Source organism: Tyto alba, unplaced genomic scaffold (genome assembly GCF_018691265.1).
Source record: "Tyto alba isolate M040663 unplaced genomic scaffold, T.alba_DEE_v4.0 Super-Scaffold_13, whole genome shotgun sequence".
In the NCBI taxonomy this organism is placed as follows: Eukaryota; Metazoa; Chordata; class Aves; order Strigiformes; family Tytonidae; genus Tyto; species Tyto alba.
Genome location: NW_024881275.1, coordinates 40,388,659 through 40,408,659, shown reverse-complemented (window position 1 = coordinate 40,408,659; position 20,001 = coordinate 40,388,659). Strand labels below are relative to the sequence as shown.

Below are 20,001 nucleotides of genomic sequence, written 5' to 3'. Positions count from 1 at the left end.
AAGCTCTTCTGCAGGTTTAAATATATATTGGGATGATGCGGAGGGAGAAAAAAAAGTAATTTACAAAGTCAAAGGGGATCAAAATCACCTTAAATCTAGTTACGGAACCTCTGATCAAAGGCAAGAAAAGACCTAGTCCATACATGTGCTGAGAATTAAGAAGGAATAAGCCTCCATATTCCACATGGAGGCATTATCTCCAATACAGACTTTCAGCAGAAAGTCCTTCCTTTTGCAGAGGAAGCATATTGGTGTCACTAAAAAGGAGATCTCCAGATTACAGAAAAGGGGACAAGAAACAGTGACATTTTGTTACTCTAAGTTTCTTCTTGGAACATTAGCAAATACTATACAAATCCCTTCTCTGATGTCGTAAATTTTACTCCAAGCCCTTACACACCAGCAGTTTGCAGTTAAATTAGTTGAACAGTCTGCCTTGCATGTCATCCAGCAGATCTGTCTACAGTGGTCACATATTCACTTAGCTTCAAAGCAACTTCAGATCTTGGCATGGTCTCCATTTAGGCTTTGGAATCTCACCAGTGTGATTCAGGCATTAATATATATAAAAATAAAAAATTACTGAAAAACTTATCTGGATAGGAACACCAGTATTAGACTGTCCCCAGAACAGGCCACTCCACTCCCTTCTTCTGCTGTTAATCATGTTCTGTCCCTCTACTCTCCCTCTTTTGCTTCTTTATTCTAATCAATCTTTTCTCACAAGTCATGATCATTCCTGTTGCCTTGCTCTGGATTATCTCCTGTTGGACAACTGTCATGGGTTTGAGTCAGTGGTGGGGTTTTTTGGTAACAGGGGAGGGGGCTATAAGGGCGGCCCCCTGTGAGAAGCTTCTCAAAGCTCCCCCAGCTCCATGTCAGCTCCACTGCTGTTTGGAAACTGAGCCCATCGGCTGCGCCTCTGCGATAACGTATTTAAGAAGGGACGTGGTGATGGGCAGTCGGACTTGTGAGGAGGAGTTGATGCAGCTGCGTGAACACCAAGGTCAGTGGAGGAACGGAGGAAGAAAGGAGAGGGGAGGTGTTCCGGAGCAGAGACCCCCCTGTATCCCGTGGTGAGACGGCAGGGCGGCCCCCCCCGACACCCATGGAGATCTATGGTGGAAGAGGCATTGATTTAGGGCCTGTGTTTTTTGCCTGGGTGATCAAGGTGCTGTGCCCGAAGAAGGCTGGGGTCTTGTGGGAAGAGGCAGCCCCGCTGCTGTAGTTCAGCGCTGGGAGGATTGCAGCATGCGGGGGAGGCCCACGCCGGAGCAGCTTGGGAGGGGCTGCAGCCCATGGGAGGGACTCCAGTTAGAGACAGCTGGTGACACACACCGGAGCGGTGTGGGGAAATGATGTGGCCTGTGGGAGGGACTCATGTCGGAGAAAGTTTGTGGAGGACTGTCTCCTGTGAGAGGGGGACCACGATGGAGCAGGGGGAACAAGTTCCAGGGGGAACAAGTTCCATCTGAAGATGGAAGAAGCGGCAGCACTGACTGCACCCCACATTCCCTGCCCCTGTGCCGCTGGGGGGAGGAGGTAGAGATATCGGGAACAGATCTGAGCCCAGGAAGAAGAGAGGGGTGTGGAGAAGGTGTTCTCAAGACGTGGCAATGCTTCTCACTGTCCTACTCTGTTAAGTGTTGTTGTTAGTGTCTGTAATAAATGTATGTTCTTTTTTTTCTTCCCCTAATGAGTCTGCCTTTTGCTCATGACCATAATGGGTGATCTACCCCTTCTGGTCCTATCTCAAATCCCAAGCCTGGCTCATCTGTCCCTTCTCATTGCCAGAAGAGAAGGGGGAGAGAGTAGCTGCGTGGTGTTTGGCTGCTGACCAGCCTCAAACCACGACAACACTCTTCAGTGCAGTGCGAAAAACTAGTGAAAGTACCCCAGCTGAGACCTTATCAGTATTAAACAAGCTGGAAACACTCCTGATGTTTCCCTTTCTTCTACCAGCATGATGGTTGCTGGTCCTTGTTCCTCTTCTGATCCATTACAGACATCACATCCTCTGAAAAACTGTCACTGTTCTCCATCCTGTGGGGAGCTGACTATTAGAAGAGCAATATCTTGCACTAGTTTCTACTGAACTTCACCTGTTTTTTTCCAGGACAATTCTCCAATTCATCACAATTATTCTGAGTCCTAATTCAAACATTCACAATTGCAATTCACCTATTTTGGCAACCCATTTTGTAAAACAAAAAATACTTCAGAAATGTCAGAAACTCTTAAATCTTAATTATGATGGTGTAAATAATGTGAAGATAGATTGCACATCCTCTACATAAGACTTTGTGACTGTACTTGTTCTTTTCAGGATGCATTTTTGATTTTGCAATCTGAATCCATTGTATTTCAGGCTCTGTGTACAAAAAAAGCTGAATGAGTGGTCTTTGGTGAGTTACTGCTTTTGCACAAAGATATTAATATATGATAACCTGCCATTATTAACTGAAGTTTTTGAGTTGCAGAAATAGTAATATTAATTTAAATTTTACCACTTTCTATTTTTATGTTTATACTATAGGAAATTAACTTAGCAGGCTTGTTCCATAAAACTCCCAAAGAAAACACAAAACTCAGATTTCAGTTTTAGGAAGTTCAGAATGTCAAACACATCATAGCTCTAAACAGTCTTTTAGGAGGATACTTGCAAAATATGCACTCAACACATATCACTCATATCTCTGGTAGTTTTCCTTCTTAAATGTAAGTACTACTGATCAATCTTGAGAACATTAAAGGTTGTATGTAAAATGTGCAAGTGACCAAAAGTATTTAAGTCTATACTTGCTAGAGAAGTACAAGTTCGAGGGTGGATTTGATTTCATCTAACTGTGGCTACCTGAAAGAAGGCCATATAGTCTTGACTAATCACCTAGGCCCCTTCTGAGTGTAAAGGCATAGGCAATATCGGCAGAAAGTCATTCTACCACTTTTAGGTTGAAGTGATGTGGACAGGTATGTGTCTCTCACTTGTTTCAGAATGCCTTGAAAGTGAACCTTTGTAATTTGCTGAATGATTGGCTCTTCATTTGGGTTCACTAATGTTACGCAAGGTTAATCATACCCTGTTAGCATGACCTTGTCTTTCACCTGTAAAGCGTCATGAACAACTGAGGTGGCATTACTGCAATGCACTGATGAAAAGAGAAGAGGTTGACACACTCACTTTCATTGCACAGTCCTAAAGATGAGTAAGCTTAGTCAGACACAGGGTTTTTTTGTTACTACTTCTTTGGTAAGTTAAATACCTGAAGTAAGATTTCTTGCATTTACTTTTATTTACATTTAAACTGCAAAATTTTCTATGGATAATTCAAAACCTACATAGTATTCCCACACTGAATATGTCTGCTCTGTCACTATAATTGCATGTGTACCAGATGATATATGTGTGGTCTCATGTGCCTAAACTTCACGGCTGTCCTTGTAAATGGCATAAACCTAAACCTCAGGACAATATTAAAAAAAAAAAAAAGCACCAATTTTGCTTGCGTGATTTCTAATGGTTTAAAAGGGCACCTGATTTTCAGAAAGTGGTGGTATGACAATGGTTGTTCCTGGACCCACAGGGTACTGAAATAAATGTAATTGCCTATTTGAACAAAAATATTTTTTTCTGTAATGTGGGACCGCATCAAGATAATGACATAGATGATTAGGCTCTCCAGGGAGTGCTCAAACAACTAAATTAAACTCCCTGTTTCAGATGAAATCAACTACAGCTGAATGAGATAGTGTTATGTATCACACCTCAGGTGGCTCCTTTAATCAATGGACTCTAAGAACTTACACAATTATAATCACAGACAGGCTTCCTCATTCTTCATGGAGTTGATGAAGGAACTTCCCCTACTTTCAGTGCACAAGTAATCATACCCTTGTGCAAAATCTGATGTTAACTGCACACACCAAATATGAAAATAAATTGAACCTCCATTTCTGCTTCAGTCAGCAGATTCTCAAAACTGAGTATGTAAACAAAGCAGTATCTCTCCTCCTAGTGTTGATACAGTCACTATGGAACATGACCATCAGTGAGGCATTTTGCATATGAAAAATACTGATTTTCGCACACATTATATGTATAAAAGAAGTTCACAAAAATTAAATGATGATTAGCTCATGCAAAACACTGATGAAATCAATAACCATGCTAGAATATGTTGAGCTTATTCTTTTCAACTTACTGCTTATATCCTTAGAAAAACAAATTCACTGCTGAAATAATATCCAAGCATTAGGATTCCTAAAGCAGTATGTGACTGTAAGCCTTCTCACCTGAATGCTACCGCTATATCACCACCTACTCTTACCTTAGAAGGAGTCCCAGGAAGAGGAGGACAAGTGTTAAAAATAACAGTATCTGTAAAATAATCAAATGTAGAATGATACTGAGCAAGGTGAGAAACATACTGTAAGAACACAAAATTCTACACAGGGGGCCAACTTTCTAGTTTTTAAGTCACATTGCAGTGTTTCACCTGGCCCATCTCCTTTGCTTTTGTCTCTAATGTGCAGCAGACTCTGGTACTGGCTGGCACAGAGACAGAAGTATATGCAGTGCCTAAATGATTCAATGGAGTGGAAAAAGTATGGGCATATCCTCTCACCATGGCACTAGTATCCAGTCAGAACAACAGAAGGAGGCTTTAGAGAGAGAACACCACTTCTGGAATAGCATGAGTTAGACAAGGATCAGGCAGAAGCATGTTTTTTTTTCCCCTGGCAGTCAGGGCAAGAGAGGGGACAACATCTTGTCAGTATTTAAGATGACATTAAAGAAGAAATAGGCCAAAGAGCACACTGGACCTCAGGACACCCCCTCGACCCCTTCCCTTCCCCCCAGGTTACTGAGGAATGCCTCCCTGACCTCCATTTCCAGCATTAGGTGCAGCCAGTCCCTTGTTCTGTCCTGCTCTCCCCAACATGGGACGCAATTTCTCATCTACCAGCAACTCACCTGTTTGGTGCACCTCTCACCACGCCCGACCTGAATGCCCACAGCAGCGCTGCTGACGCACTGGCCTCAGGCTTGGGGAGCGCTGGGGTGCCCACCTTACTGGTTAGTGTGGGGGGGCCAGTAACAAACACACGCTGCCACTTGGAGCCGCAAAGCACGTGTTGGATCTGACATTAATTTAGAGCCAGCAATAACTGGAGTTGGTAGTCTTCCTTAAGCTACAGGATCTGCCTCCATCCTGCATGGTCCGGCAGGTCTTAACTCATTTGAAAAGTTGGAAATTTAACACTGAAATTGTTTTGATCCAACTTTAACCTACCGTAATCTGTACCCACCTACATGGCAAGTGGAAAAAAATGAATACATCTTTAGCATCATTGGCATGGCTATTTATACATATCAAAATTATAGAAATAACTCACCATTTTCTGAGCCCAGTTGTGGACAGGGAATGGTAAGAACCCTTAATAATCCATCTGGTTTGTATGAATAATGCTCAACTAACTACCAGAATGAGAGAAAAAAAAAATGAAAGGAGAGAAAAAGATATGAAAAGGTAAGAGAGGCATAATTAAATATATTGTCTCTTTAAAATTGTGTACATATGTACAGTAATTTGTATATATTACAGCTTTTAAATTTCCAGTGACTCCAGGAAAGAAATATGCAGGACATTTACAGGAAAGTCTAAGAATTAATATATGCAAGTAAAGACTCATATTTTAGATTTGTGACTCACTTTACTTGTTTTAATAGAATTTTAAGCAAGACGACAAAAGAGATTTCTGCAGGGGTTTCAATTCCCTCAGCATTTTCAATTTACATAGTCATTTTTCCAGTATCAGTGTTATTTTCAACTATGGCATAGTCAGCTATGCATTCCTTATTTGTTTAATTTTTAGCAGGGTTCAGACATATTTTGGTGGTAACCCTCAGCAAACTATGCTTTTTCAGCCTAGAAGGTAGAGAATTTCAGAGCTAAAGAATGCAGTATGTGTACAGCATCCTAAACCATCCCCCTTGGGCTTCCTAGAATTCTGTTCACTGCTGTCATAAAGGACATCAGCAAAAGAACATACTTAGCATAGCTATTATTGAATATGGTCACTTGCAAATGCGTCCTAGAGAATGTTCAGCTAGCTGAAAAATAATTACAGCAATTTTGGACTCAGCCAAGCTGCAATATCACATTTAAAAATTATTAAACTCTTTACACTTAAATAGCTTTCTACATTAACATGTATGTTCTTCAGGTATAGAAACCACATAAAGTTGGAAACATATGACAAATAACCTGCCAAAACATGTTGCTGTTTAGCTAAAGACTGTTGTAGCACAGTGGAGTAAAACAAGATGCTTTAGTCAGTTATATGGAAACATGATGACAGATATCCAAGTGATTGAAATTTAACAGACCTGCCAGAGGGTGTCAAATCTTTTTCCATCTGGTATGGAGAGCTTTCCTGTCTTATCTCTGTCGATACGGTAATGCAGCACTTTTCCATCACTCAGTACACACAGGGCATAGGAGCCATTGTTGTCCCTTTCTCGGATACTGTAGGAATAAGAGAGATTTTTTTCATGGCTACGCTTTAGTAGGAATAACCATCTGCATTTAAGTTCTTTTTTAAATCACCCTTTCCTTTAAGCTTTTGAATCAAAAAACAAAGCAAAATCAGCACTGTAACTTCTGACACAATTTTCTTAAGCCTTTCATCTATTTCCTAGTGACATTTGTTGTCAGATTTTGTCATATAAAATTCCCTAGTGTTTCTTTTTTTTTTTTTTTCTCCCCCGAAAGGCAACAGATGACAACAGAAAATCCACGATGTGGAGCTCTTTGCTAGGCAGCTACAGAACACTGTGCAGCGAAAGTACTCTCTGAGCAAGTGTTTGAAGGCTTGTGCACTGCAGGCCTACAAAGCCCACAGAAGTCTGAGGCTAAGATCCAGCATCTACCAGCAGCTACACTTCAATCTCATCTACAGCTGACCTAAAATTAAACATAACAGCTAAGTGCCTTCACTAAAGCAAGACTTCTCTCTTATATCTTTTATTTTGAAATAAAAAGATGACAGTAAGGGCAGAAGATAAAATACTAAAAGAATATAATGTGAAATACAAATAAAGGGAAAATCATTGTGCACTGAAACAGCCTGTCGTTTGGCTGGGAATTTAAAGTAAATCATACATTTCTGTAATCATTAATTTTTATAACTTCTGTAAAGATGTTAATGCTTTGTTGCAGGTTTCACATAAAATTCATATGAAATTTCACATGGTATTGGGGTCTATATATGGTCTAAAGTTCACCAGGGAGAGATCACAGAATGTAATATAAAAACATTTTCTAAATTCATAGGTAGCCAGGATGATCTCCTTTCAGGAGATCTGCAAGCAACATCTGAAATGCCTATAAAGCGTTGCAGTTGTTTTATGAGTACTCAAGGCTAGCTCACACTGAGACCAGCATCTTCTGGTGACTGGACCCAGAGTAGATAGGAATTTGCTACTAGCCCCATTATAGTTGGCATACCATTTCTGAGTTTAGAAAGTAGGCTTTTTCTGTTAGTTTGAGTTGCCCATCTTCACTTGCTGCTGACAGTGAGACAGCAATAGAGCTAGATTAAAATTTTCTGGAAAAAACAGATTCAGCAACACTGAAGCAATTCTTGTTTCAGTCTTCTACTCATTCTCCCTTGAATTTTTCAAAAGCCGTGAAAAATAGTGGGATATGCTCCTTAAGGTGTTGGGAAGCTTTGCTAGTGCAACACTAGTACTTTCTAGCACATCTCAGAAGATTGCAGAGGCAATCATTAAATTCTGCTCCTCAGCTGACTCACTGAACTAAAACTGTGTTTTGTCTGAACAACTCATGCAACTATTTTTTCAAGCAGAGTGATTCTTGTTGCCTAAGATGTGAGCAGGACACTGGCTAAACGAAAAGAGAAGTAGGGTCAGTTTTATTTCTGAAACCAAAGTAACTTGGCTAGTCTCTCTAAATCAACGAGACGTATTGTGGTTTTTCATGACATGCAGGTATTTTCTCAGCATGCTGATTTCCTGTGCTGACTGAGCAGTGGAGAGAAACAGGTTGTGCTAAAATGAAGAATGACTTTTATTTTGCCTTCCTCTGACTTGCTCTTAGCAAATAAGGCTTAGAAAAGTATTTTCAGAATAGAATGTACTGGTTTTAAAACACAAATGAATGACATTTCATTGCATTCAGACTTCTGTTCAGAGTACAGCAAAAGTAAGATTACAAAAATGCAATGGTTTGTCTCCCAGTAAAAAACATCTTTCACGTTTCACATGAGGACATGGTACCTCCAATACAATTAGCTCAACTGAAACTGATTCTCATTTGCAAGACCTGTTACTATCACATGAGGCATCATAAACATTTCTTGAGAGCACAGGCATCAGTGGGAGAAGAGAGTCCTGATTTCTAAGGACCATGGCACAGATCCAAACAGCACTATCAGTACCAAGTGCAGGATTTAGGCAGAGTTCAGGTTTATAAGGTTGTAGTTGCATTTCTGAGCTCTTTCTTCCCCCAACCCAACAGCTACTTAACTCTGAAGACATCTGCCATTCACTGTCATGGCAACTTCTGTCAGACAGTTCTATCACTGCACATGCAAAAAAATCTCCACTCTGGCACCTGTGATTGATCAGGGTCAAGAGGGAGCCTCATTCTCCTGGGGTTATGGTCCAGGCGTTTTTTTAAACTGTAGCCAGTCAAGTCCAGCACAATTTGTTTCCCTACAAAACACAACAACAGAAGGTACTGCTATCTTCCAAAATATGTCTGAAGAGCAGAATTATCAAAAGCATTGAAACAACAGCCAAATTATGGCCTACGTCTTAGTTTCGGCAACCAGATCCCTTACTGGTCCAAAAAGCGCTCTCACAGAACTCACTGCGACAGTCCAACCCAAAAACTTTTATTGCATCTGGTGACAAGTACTGTCATGGGCCATGTTTCACAATTTCATGATGGTTTTGTAGACCATGATAATGGCTGTCTAGGTTAGAATAAGCCTCCAGAACTCCAGCTGGGTACTTTATCCGGTACCTTACAGTTACCGTAAAAAATGAAAACAAAGAAAAAGGCTGCTCAAACTGAAAAGATTATAAACTGAAACCTCTTCAAATGCAAACCAAGGTTTTCAGATCTTCTTGATGGTGCTGCCTATACTACTCTAGGGTCATCACATCAGATTAGGGGGCTCTCTTCATATATTGAACTTTCCTTCTATGAAAGTAACATGTTTCAGAATGTTGAGAAAAAAAATCCAAATCTCCAAATGCACTATCTGCTTTAATGTGCTCTGAAATTACACATAGTATTTACTGTTGTTCAGTGCAAACTGATAACAAAAAAAAATATTAAAAAAAAATTTAAAAGCTGTATTTTTTAAAAAAAGCATTTTGGCAAGAAAGTAAGCCAGCAGTGAAATATCACCCAGCCCTCCACTTCATGCCATTTCAGAGAATTATAGATCGACAATAGAAAAACATAAAGATATCCTTTATCCACTGAGATTAACCAGAAACATGAACAACATCACTGAGAGAAAATTTGAATTCATAGATACATTAAAGAAGCACAAAGGTATCCAGATTTTTTATGACATACACTTTAAAACAGAAATTTTAGAAGAAACTGAGAAACTCAAATTGTTACATGTTGCAATGCAAAGAGGTTTTAGTTATTATTTTTCATTCAATCTATGGTTGAGTATTTTTTGTATTTTTGTGAATGTAACCCAAATAGCAACCAATAATTATTTGGAGTATCACTACAGACTGTGTAAATAGCTAACTGTTCTCTCCTTTGGTAAAGTCTCTGGTTTTGCTTGGAAGCAAAAAGAACAATGTCCCAATGTTTTCTGCTTCCAAGTGAAAAGCCAGATGATCCCTTTCTTTCTAAAGGAAAAAATCCCTGAGGGGAGAAAGAAAAAAAAAAATTGCTATTACAATATGTCTCATTGACTGTGTAGAAAAAAAAAGAACTCACAGCATTCTACGGAGGACAATAATGAAGGAAATAAACAACCAAAATGCTTGCTTTAGGAATAGTGGGAAATTACTCTCACCCCTGAGTCCAAGGGCGTGTTATATTTTATTTTCAGTGCCTTCTCAGCAATAACAGCTTCCTTGATGCCAGAGATACTGACATTCCCCACTGCTGATCACGATCCAGCCATTCCCTGCTTGTCTGCCCTTATGACCATCTCTCTTGTAATGTTATTAGGAACATGGCTATTCATTATCATTTCAAATATCTGCAGCACACTGCATGTCTTCCAAGTTTGAGGGCAATAAGGAATGAACTTGGTGCCATTTGTGGAGGGATCATACAAAGGAAAAAACTGACAGATTGCAGTCTTCTTTTGCATCGTTTCTTCCCCCCAGTTCAGTAACACATTCAAAGCTATTTCAGAAATGTCAGCACATCACAGAACTTAGGAGCTAGCTCAGCCAGACACTATTGCTAGCTACCATGGAGCTCCTGATAAGGCTATTGCGGTGAGCTGCACAGTGACGAAACACCTTTGAGAAGATTGCATCACTGCCAGCAAAATACACTCCACTCCACCAAAACCCTAACAAACATCTTTGCTGGACCTGCAACAGGGGATCTTCTCGGTGCAGCTGTCTCAGCCAGGGATAGCATCTTTTCTCCACAACTCCAACCCACTCTGCTGGTGAAGCACACAGTGCAGAACTAGCCTTGAGAATCCTGCTGCAGTGGTCTGCAAGTGGCACCTAACCAAGTACCTAACTGAAGATCAGCAAACAGCTCTCCCAAAGAGCTGTGAGCATCATCCCGGCTGATGTGGAGGGAAATACAGCACCTCCAGAAACATGGTTCACTGTCTGAATTTCATCATTTATCTTGGAAAATTTCTATGGTCATCTAAGCCTAGCAACTGCATTTTGAACAGGAACTTCATCATCAGTTAATACCCCTGAATTAAGGTGATGTTTAGTAAGACTGTTTTCAACTTGTCTGATGTCAAAAATGCCCAGATCTGTTTATGGATATAAAAGTAATACTGGTAGATTTATTCAAAGAATACTCTACAAGGTCAGATAAATCACCTAGCTCAGTATGCACTCCAGTGGTGGTAAATTCCTAGAGGAAGACAATAAAATTAATGTAAATATAGACTGCTACATGTATCAGAAGCACAAATTTGGGGTCAGAAAAAAAAGATAAGAAAACTCATACAGACAACTGCACTTCAAAACTTGTTATTTTGAAATGCTGTTAACTATTGTGACAGTTTAGTCTCTAGATGTCATGAGACACCATGATGAGTAGTGCTGTGAGTCATTCAGATAGTCTATTTTTTTCCTCCTTAGTATATCCTGTTGCACACTGAAGACATACTTATGATGATAAAATTACTTTTTAATTTCCTTTTACACACCTATTCACATTTTATGTGAACTACATATGGCTATGATCCCATATAAAAGGTTTCTAGAGACTGAACAGCTAATTATGCAATGCCTTCACTCACAATTTCCTTAATGTTGAATTTTTAAGTTTAACAGTATTTCTGAATATTGTTTATCTCCTCTCAGCTTCAGAATTTCTGGTTCTCAACACATATGTAAGATCACATGTTCATATAACTGAAGTGGTCACTACCGATGACAAATCAAGATGTGCCAAGAGCTATCTCACACTTACCAGAGTTGTTTCCTATGTGAAACTGCAGTGAAAACCAACATTTCTTATACTGCTGGTCTGTTACGGTTAGCAAACTTTTAATTTATTTTTCAACTGGTCCACACATGCATGCACTCACATAGATAGTATTATTATTTATTATTAATAGAAACAGTATTACAATATTAATAACAGCTTTTGTAATATTAATAGTATTAGCTATGACCAGCTAGACAATATTGATCATCAATTATGCCCCTTACCAGGGGGCAAAAACAGAAGTCTGGTAAGAACCAGTATTCAAAGCAGTGTTAATGAAGCTAACAGGGGCTTGAGACTTAAATAAAGTTCTCTGTTTTCAGTTGCTCTTCAGGTCATTTTAGAGCTATACCTTCCTTCTATTCCAAATCTATAGGCTTTTTTCCAAATTTCACGGCTAGAGTGGCAATCTCTCATGAGTGTTCTTCCCAGAAGACTTGGGCACCGATTCCCATTTCATGTCATTTCATGACATTGTGTCTAATTCTGGCTTTGAAAACAAACTCTGTAGGACCCACAAACATACTTATTTCACTGACTTTTCAGTCATGACAAAGACTTTAAAAAGAACTTTGAAAATTCCCTAGTGAAACACCCACAGTTAGCTCAGAACTTTTCTAGCAACTTGGATGAGTTGCAGTGTTAGATTTATGATGTTATTCATGACATTTTGAACTGCAAGCAGGAAGATTTTCAACTATTTCCATACTTACTATATTTTTTAAAAATTTAGATTTTATAATCTTGCAGTGCTGTAAAGAGGCACTAAAGAAATGTGTTCTCACAGAGACCACTGTACTGAATTTTGTTTCAAAGTAGGTAGGTTAGACAGCAGATTTCTGCTGTAATCAAGTTCTAGAGACCCTTGTAAAAGAATATACAGAAATATTCTAGCCTTCTAAAATAACTATTTTTTTCCATAATAAACAAAATTATTTTTGTCACATACTAGTATCTGCTTATGGACTGCTTGAATAGCCTTGCAGTACCTCATCTCATCGAAAACCTACCTTACTTCTGTGCTCCCAGGCTCCAATTCCTGCTTCAACAAGCGAACATCTCCTAGACATTGAACATTTCTAAGTTTTACCTTTTAGTCAGCTATCAGGCTTGAGTGTCTCAACCAATGTGAGAAAAACAGTCCCTGAGCAGTACATTCACAAGCACAAATTCACAGTCTTCAATCCATAGATGTACAGAAAGTTCTGACATGCACTACTGCTGGGTAAGGAGAAAGTATTTGATGACTGTGCCTGAAATGGAAAACAATGAACTTCTCTAGCACTCAACAATTTTGTCGCCACTGTTTCAGTTAGCTAACAAGTGGTTTATTTCTCAACACTTGTTGAGCGAACCCATATTGGGCAACCGCTGCAGAAAACAGAAAACCGGCTTGAATTAGTTCTTTTGCTATTTGCTATGAGCACCTAGATCTACTGATCTGAGAACCCAAGAGCTCTGGAAGGAAAAATAATTGATTTCTGATACAAATGAACAAGACATTATTTCTCTTGCTGCTCTGGCTGCTGAATTATGGGGCAGATGAGGATCTCCCCCTGTTTCTTCCCTGGGAGCACAAGGGTAAATGGCAGCTAAGTGGTTACTGAGCTCTAAACCTGCCAGATAGACAGTCCATGCAAGAATAATTAATGCCTCAGAAAACACCCTACAGAAGCAGAAGTAAACAGTGTTGCCCTTAATGAGAGGGACACATGCTAAATATATTATCAGTTATATTTTCATGTTATTTAAGTTCCAGTGGCATTTCTCATGGTTTAAACAGAGCCTTAAAGTTAGCATTTTCCTCTTTATGGGTTTATCTACCTGAAGCGAAAGCAGCTGCCTGAGTTCTAGCAGAACTATAGAAGATATGCACCCACTGGCATAACCAGACCCATGGGAGAAGGTCTGACTGCTCCTTCCACAGTTCATCAAGCACGTCACTGCAAACAGCACCAGAAATGCCTCCTAGGCCATCTCTAAGGGAAACAGGAAAATGCTAGGGAAGTATTTCTATTTAAAGTTGTAGAAATGCTTACTGAAGATCAAAAAGAGACGAGGGTCTCTTTATAATAGAGACTGAAAATGTCAAGTCTGCTAAAAAATTACATACCCTCACTCCAAAGCCCATCACTTTTGTTATGAAATGTTAGCTAAGGGATTTATTTCTTTGAATAAAAATTACCTTCCTTTTTTTTCCCCAAAGAGAAGCACTTTGACCACACAGAAATGAACATGTGCAAGAACTGGAAAAGCTGCAAGCTTTAATACATGATCAACCTCATGACTTGGATGATATAACATTGATTTGGTAAGATGTTAACACAAAAAGTAATTTTTAGAAAAAACAGGTTATTAAAAGAAAGGGTTGCTGCTTTGTTTCAGATTACATATTCACCTGCCCCTATGTCTAACAAGTAGGAAAATAAACTAGCAAAGTCACAGGGCAATGAAAAGGAGAGATGGTACTGTAATGTTGTGCTGGTAATCTACGGCAGTGACTGTGTTCACTAAATCAATGGAACTTCTCTTGTGCTATAGGAGGAATTATTCAGAAAGGAAAAACCTGTGCTAAGGGGAATCTTTGGTTCCACAAACTTTTGTAAAATTTTGTTGTTGTTACAAATGTAACAACATTTTTTAGAAATTTATAACAGTTTTTTGTTACAAATGTCAACAAAAGCAACCAGTAAATGACCTCTAGATGGGTTCCCAAGAAATAGGGATATTACAAGGCTGAAAATGTGAAAATGCACGGTGACTTAGGTGAGAGTAACTGAAATAGCAAAAATTCAAGGATTGGGGGAAGAAAGAGATTTCAGGAAACGAGCTGTCAGTACACTCAAAGTACTCATAGGTAAGACCTGATAGGAATTAACTCTACTGGAAGTAAAAATTTAGAGCAGTTATCAGTTCCAGACAATTAAAACTGAAACATAGAAACATATGAAGTTTGCACCTACATTAGCAATTAGTGTGGCACAATTACGGCGAATTGGTAAAGTGAAAGAATTGGTACTAAAGAAGAAAATCCACCCCGCACTCATTCCTGTGGTTCTACTTTGCACTAGCTTTAAAAAAAGTCAAAGGCAGCTAAATGCTGAAGGAGACTATGTAGGTAGGTGATGAAATTTCTCTCAGGAAATAAATATAGTTCTAAGTGATCCTTCCTTGGTCATGACCTTTAGGCTTCATTTCCATCATTATATAAATACTTCTCAGTGAAAACATTGATTTTTTTTCCAAATGAGGATTTGCCAAAAGAAAAACTTCTTCCTTAGAAGATTTTGACTGGCTCTAATCCTCACAAGATGATGGCTGTTAATCACCATCATAAATGACACATTTTCACTCAGAAAACAAAAGATCATGAGGTTGAGCAAACGCAGACAGAAGCAGACATAAAATGGTGTTACCAAGGTAAAAGCAATTCCGTCTGTTGCTTCACTGAAAAACAAAGCACCACTGCCGCCCCTGGGGAAAACTGGCAGTTATGGATGCCAACAGTCGTTACCATCGGCAGTTTGTTTGTATTTTTACCACCTTGGTAAGTCAGGTGGCCAGGCTTTGGCACCAGGGCTGCAGGGGCTCTGTGAGCAGGTCAGAGTCTGCCCTGGGCCCATCACAACTGGTTCCCGCTGCGTCCAATGGGCACCCCTGCAGGGCACCACCAAGCCCCTTGGCCGTGTACAAGGCACCTCCGCCTCCAAGAAAACATTCTTAAGAAAGGGCAGAAAAACACCTGGTAGGTGATGGCAGTGAGGAAAGAACAAACACAAAACAGAAGCAGCACTGCAAACACCAAGGGCAGAGGAGGAGACGGGGAGGAGGCGCTCCAGGCGCTGGCGCAGAGACCCCTGCATCCCGTGAGAGAAGCCATGGCAGAGCAAGTGTCCAGACTGCAGCCCTCCAAGCAGGTGGATATTTTCTGAGGGATGTTTCCTGTGGAGAGCCCATGCTGCTGCCGGGAACAGCGTGAGGAGGAAGGAGCAGCAGAGAGAAGCTGTTACAGACTGACTGCAGCCCCCGTCCCCTACCCATTCTTCCTTGCTTGGTGGTCAGTGGAGTTGGGTGTGAAGGAGGGAAGTTGAGCCTGTGAAAACTGGGGGCTTGGGTGTGTGAGAGGAAAGTGCTTTTTTCATGTTTTTGTCTTTGTTTCTTACTGCCCAACTCACTGTCAACTGACAATAAATGAAATTACTTTTCCCCAAGTGGAGTCTGTTTTGCTCATGAGAGTTAGTGGTGCATGATCTCCCTGTCTTCATCTTGACCCCATGAGCTTTTCTAACCTGTTTTCTCCCCCTGTTCTGTTGAGAAGTGGGAGGGTGAAGCGACTTGGTGGACCAAGGTTAACCTGCCACAGTCACTTAGTAATGCTTATCAGTTACAAAACAAAGTTCAATGAATTTTTCTTGTATTGAGTCTTTCTGATGTTCCCTTTAGAATCAAACCTAGTATCTGATTAAAAGAGAATGACCCATGCTTTTGCTATAGTTTCCCATATTTAGTTAAGTGGAAATCTAACCTTGGAGACACCTGCTTAGAACAGGAATGATTATGTTATGTGTATCATGCTGGACAGGGCTCTCTCACTGTGAATGAGCTACCTTTTAGGCCATACTCTCATTGGAGATTCATTCAGAGGAACTGTGTAGTAACACTGGTGGCAAACAGCAATACCACAGAAAAAAGCACTCACAGAAATTTCCCATTGTTTCTTGACCCAATGAGGATACGGTGTTCTGACTCTTCCCGTGAGATCCTCCCGTGGAACCACGGCATCTTCTCATGGGCTGTAGTGGCAATCAACTTCTCCAGCTGAGGCTTTTGACTAATGATAGCTTGTTCAAGAGCATGCCCCTAGAGAGTGGTAAAAACACAGTGGGAGAGTCAAACTGCCTTCTGCAAGAAAAACATGACAGGTAGACTCCCATATTGGATTGCTTTGAGACATCCAAAATCTGCACGTATTTGTTGTATGTGAGGAAAAGATCTGGTTGCTATAAAGATATTAAACCAGAAACTAACATATGGTAATCTAAACATCACAAAGTTCTTCCTTTACCTCTGAGAAGCAGAAGGAAAAATAACCAGTAAATTAAGCCCTTTGTGATATATCAGTATTTCAACTGAAAATTACATATTTTTATGCTGAGCCATAGCTAAATATACTCATTGCCACTCTGAGATGTCATAACATTCCTCCATATTACATATCCTACAGCAGTTTACTGAAATAAACTGAACATGCTTTGCATTGTTGCAGCATGTCTATGCTGAAGACATCAATGCAAAATTCCCCAAAGCAGACAGGACAGTCCCAATTTTAGAGTGAACTATATTAATATTTTAAGTATAACCTAGACACTTCTAAACCTATCTACAACCTATCACTTCTAAATCTGGCCCAGAATTTGAGGGAAAAAAACCCTAGTTCCATCCATTTTCAACTTTGATTCATCAACTTCCTTCTAGGTTGGGCTCAGACTCATCAGAAAAAACTGTAAGCCTCAGCACTTGTAGTATATGTAGTGTAAGTTCAGGCTTTTCCAATTTGGGCATTGTTCCACAGATTTTACACAGCAGAACACATAGGGTTACTTGCAAGTACCAAAGGAGATTAAAAACCTAGCGTAACTCCATGAGCACATAATGGTAACTCATTGCATCCCAAGGTGAAGTAATATTCCTGTTGCAGTCTCCCACACTAGTGTTAAGAATTGATTCTTCACTAAGGATTCTAAGGAAAAAATCCAGCCTGTCTTCCTCAGCATGGAACACTGCATTGTAAGTATCAAAGATGTATAGGCAGTGCTCTGCAGTTGAGAAACAAAGTTCTGTTTTGGACATAATCTAAATAAGCATCACAGAAAAAAGGCCAAGTATGAAGGGAGGATGTAAAACAAGTCACCGTGTCGCCATGTCTGCTAGCACATTAATCCATAAAAATTCAGAATCAAAAGCAATAAAACAAACCATTTCTGTATCTTGTTCACTATCTTGTTCTTGTATCATCTAGTATTTTTTGGTGCATGTGGAAATTGGATGACACAGGTTACTGCAGTGGCAGATAAGCCTATGCTAGCCCAAGGTACCATAAAAATCCTAAATTCTGTAAAATTTCAGGAAAACTACACTTATGGCCAAGTTACTGAATGTATGGGGGGGGGGGGGGGGAAGGGGGAAGGGAAACCCTACTGTTCAAAGCTCAAACAGCTATGATTCCACTGTGAAAAAATACTAAATAGCAGCAGCCACAACTGGAAACAAACACTGCAATCTCTTGTTCTCCTGAATCAAAGGCCACTTTATGGCAGAATCAGCCTGGATTTACCTGCAAATTCCAAGTTTGTTTAACATACTCTCTGATGAGGTTCTCTTTTAAATCTTCAAAGGGTCCTGTTTTGGGTTCAACGCCTGGTGGTCGGTTGAAAGGTTTTCTCAGTAGGCAGACAAGGCCATCTGCTTCCTCTGAGTGATAGTTAATGAGTTCAGCAGGACTGGCATGCGACTTGCCTCCTGCAATAGCATATGAGCCACTCAGCTCCCTCTCAATTGTATAATGATGAGCCTTCCTTCCATGGGCCAAGGATAAGGCAAAGCCCCCCAGGTAATTCCGGCTTTGCCGGAGCAAGTATAGTCCATCACTCATTCCTCCTTGCATCAGATACACCTCAGCTTCTTCACGTGTAATATTGCCAAAGAAGTATGGCAAATGGTTGGCAGGGTTCGCTGTGTTGGAAGCCATGCTTTGTCTTTCCCAAGTAGGAAACTTAGTATTCTGTATCTGAAAAACAAGGACAGAGACATGACTATCAGCTGAAAAAAAAAATTATAAATCAGTAACATGGCAGTTCACATCTGGTATTTTGGTAATACATTTTTAAAAAGATTTTGGGATGAAGATCACATTTTTATTTTTAACTTGTTAGAAGTTGTCTAAATCCAAACAGAAAATTTTTCACTGTTACACAGTAATACAAAAGTTTTCTGTAATTGCACAAGTTTCCTTTAGCTCTTTCCCTCTCTGCTCCTTTTGCCTAGCCATATAGAGGTCCTGACATTTTCACTTGACTGTATACCTCTATCCATCCTTCTGTACTGGTCTTCAGGTGCTCCCCAATAAAAGGAAATAACTAGGCAAGAAAGATTCAATTAGAACAGTTTTTCATTCCAGCTTTGTGTCATTATAATTTTGTTTATAAGAATAATTTATGTCAGTATGTGGGCTTAGTATGGACAAAAGTCCTATACTAAAAGAGTTAACACTCCTCTCCATAGAAATTTACCAATGTTTTTTTTTTTTTAATAGGGGGAAAAAAGTGATTGTGTCTTTTTGGACAATTTTCATTTCAAACAGTTTATATTGAAATAATATGAAGGCACGTTACCAACAAAACACAGAATAGATTAAAGTTCAACATCTCTGAAGAATAATAGCAAACATAACATAGACGGCTTAAATTCGTTTAATATAACAATAAAAATAATCTCTTGTATATTTTTATATATCTTATATATATTATTATATGTTAATATCAACACGTTTTTTAAAAATTATGCACAAGTAGTATATAAAAGTCTAGCTACAGGAATACTGTTCTTGTGTCCTGTCTTCTCTGAATTATTCCAGTCTCTAACCTACATTATCAGCAGAGAAATTTATTTTCATTAAACCACATGGCAGATTTACACTGCCTGGACAGTGAAGTACTGTGCTGGAATTACTTTTGTCTCACATTATTGAAGAGGAGATATCAGAATGCAAAAGCTGAATTTGGTTTACTATTCATATTAATGACATTTAAATGACTATCTAATGGATACTGGGAAGAATACCCCAGCTGCCTGCTGATAACATTTAAGTGGATAGGAAGTGCATATACTGACATCAATGAGACCTGTATTCTTGCAAGAGTACTTGCAAGCTCTTTTTTTGTCAGATGAAGCAGTCCACAACTGGAATTACTTATGTAATTGCAGGGTCACCAGTTGAGTCATTAATTGTTTCCTACAATGTTATGAGTTTTTCATATTCTTTCTTCTCCAAATGCTCCCCAATCCAATCACTGTTTAATCAGGACTGGTCACAGACTGTTACATCTACAGTTTATGAGGCGTAAGAAGAAAGGAACTCCATTTAGGAACAGTTCAACATTTTCTTTCAGTCTAGAAAGAAAAGAAAAATCCCACTAAGTACTACTGTCTGTGCATCTGTAAAATGACTTCAAGATCTGGAAAATTTATTTCAGAGAACACATGAAATGTTGAATAAAACTAGCAGTATGTGCTTATGGTT

At 39.5% G+C, this 20,001-nt stretch overlaps 1 protein-coding gene across 6 annotated transcripts in view; it reads right to left on the bottom strand.

Annotated features, from left to right (window-relative positions):
* The window catches only part of SYK (spleen associated tyrosine kinase), a 59,334-nt gene that overhangs the window by 16,860 nt on the left and 22,473 nt on the right, over positions 1-20,001 (bottom strand). For all 6 annotated transcript variants that reach the window (XM_042787955.1, XM_042787954.1, XM_042787953.1 and 3 more), the window contains 5 exons: positions 18,037-18,489; positions 16,402-16,562; positions 6,392-6,530; positions 5,398-5,479; positions 4,329-4,378 (listed from right to left, as the gene is read on the bottom strand). In XM_042787955.1, coding sequence (XP_042643889.1) covers positions 4,329-4,378; positions 5,398-5,479; positions 6,392-6,530; positions 16,402-16,562; positions 18,037-18,450 — 846 coding nt within the window. In that variant the 5' untranslated portion in view covers positions 18,451-18,489. The remainder of the gene's footprint in view (positions 1-4,328; positions 4,379-5,397; positions 5,480-6,391; positions 6,531-16,401; positions 16,563-18,036; positions 18,490-20,001) is intronic.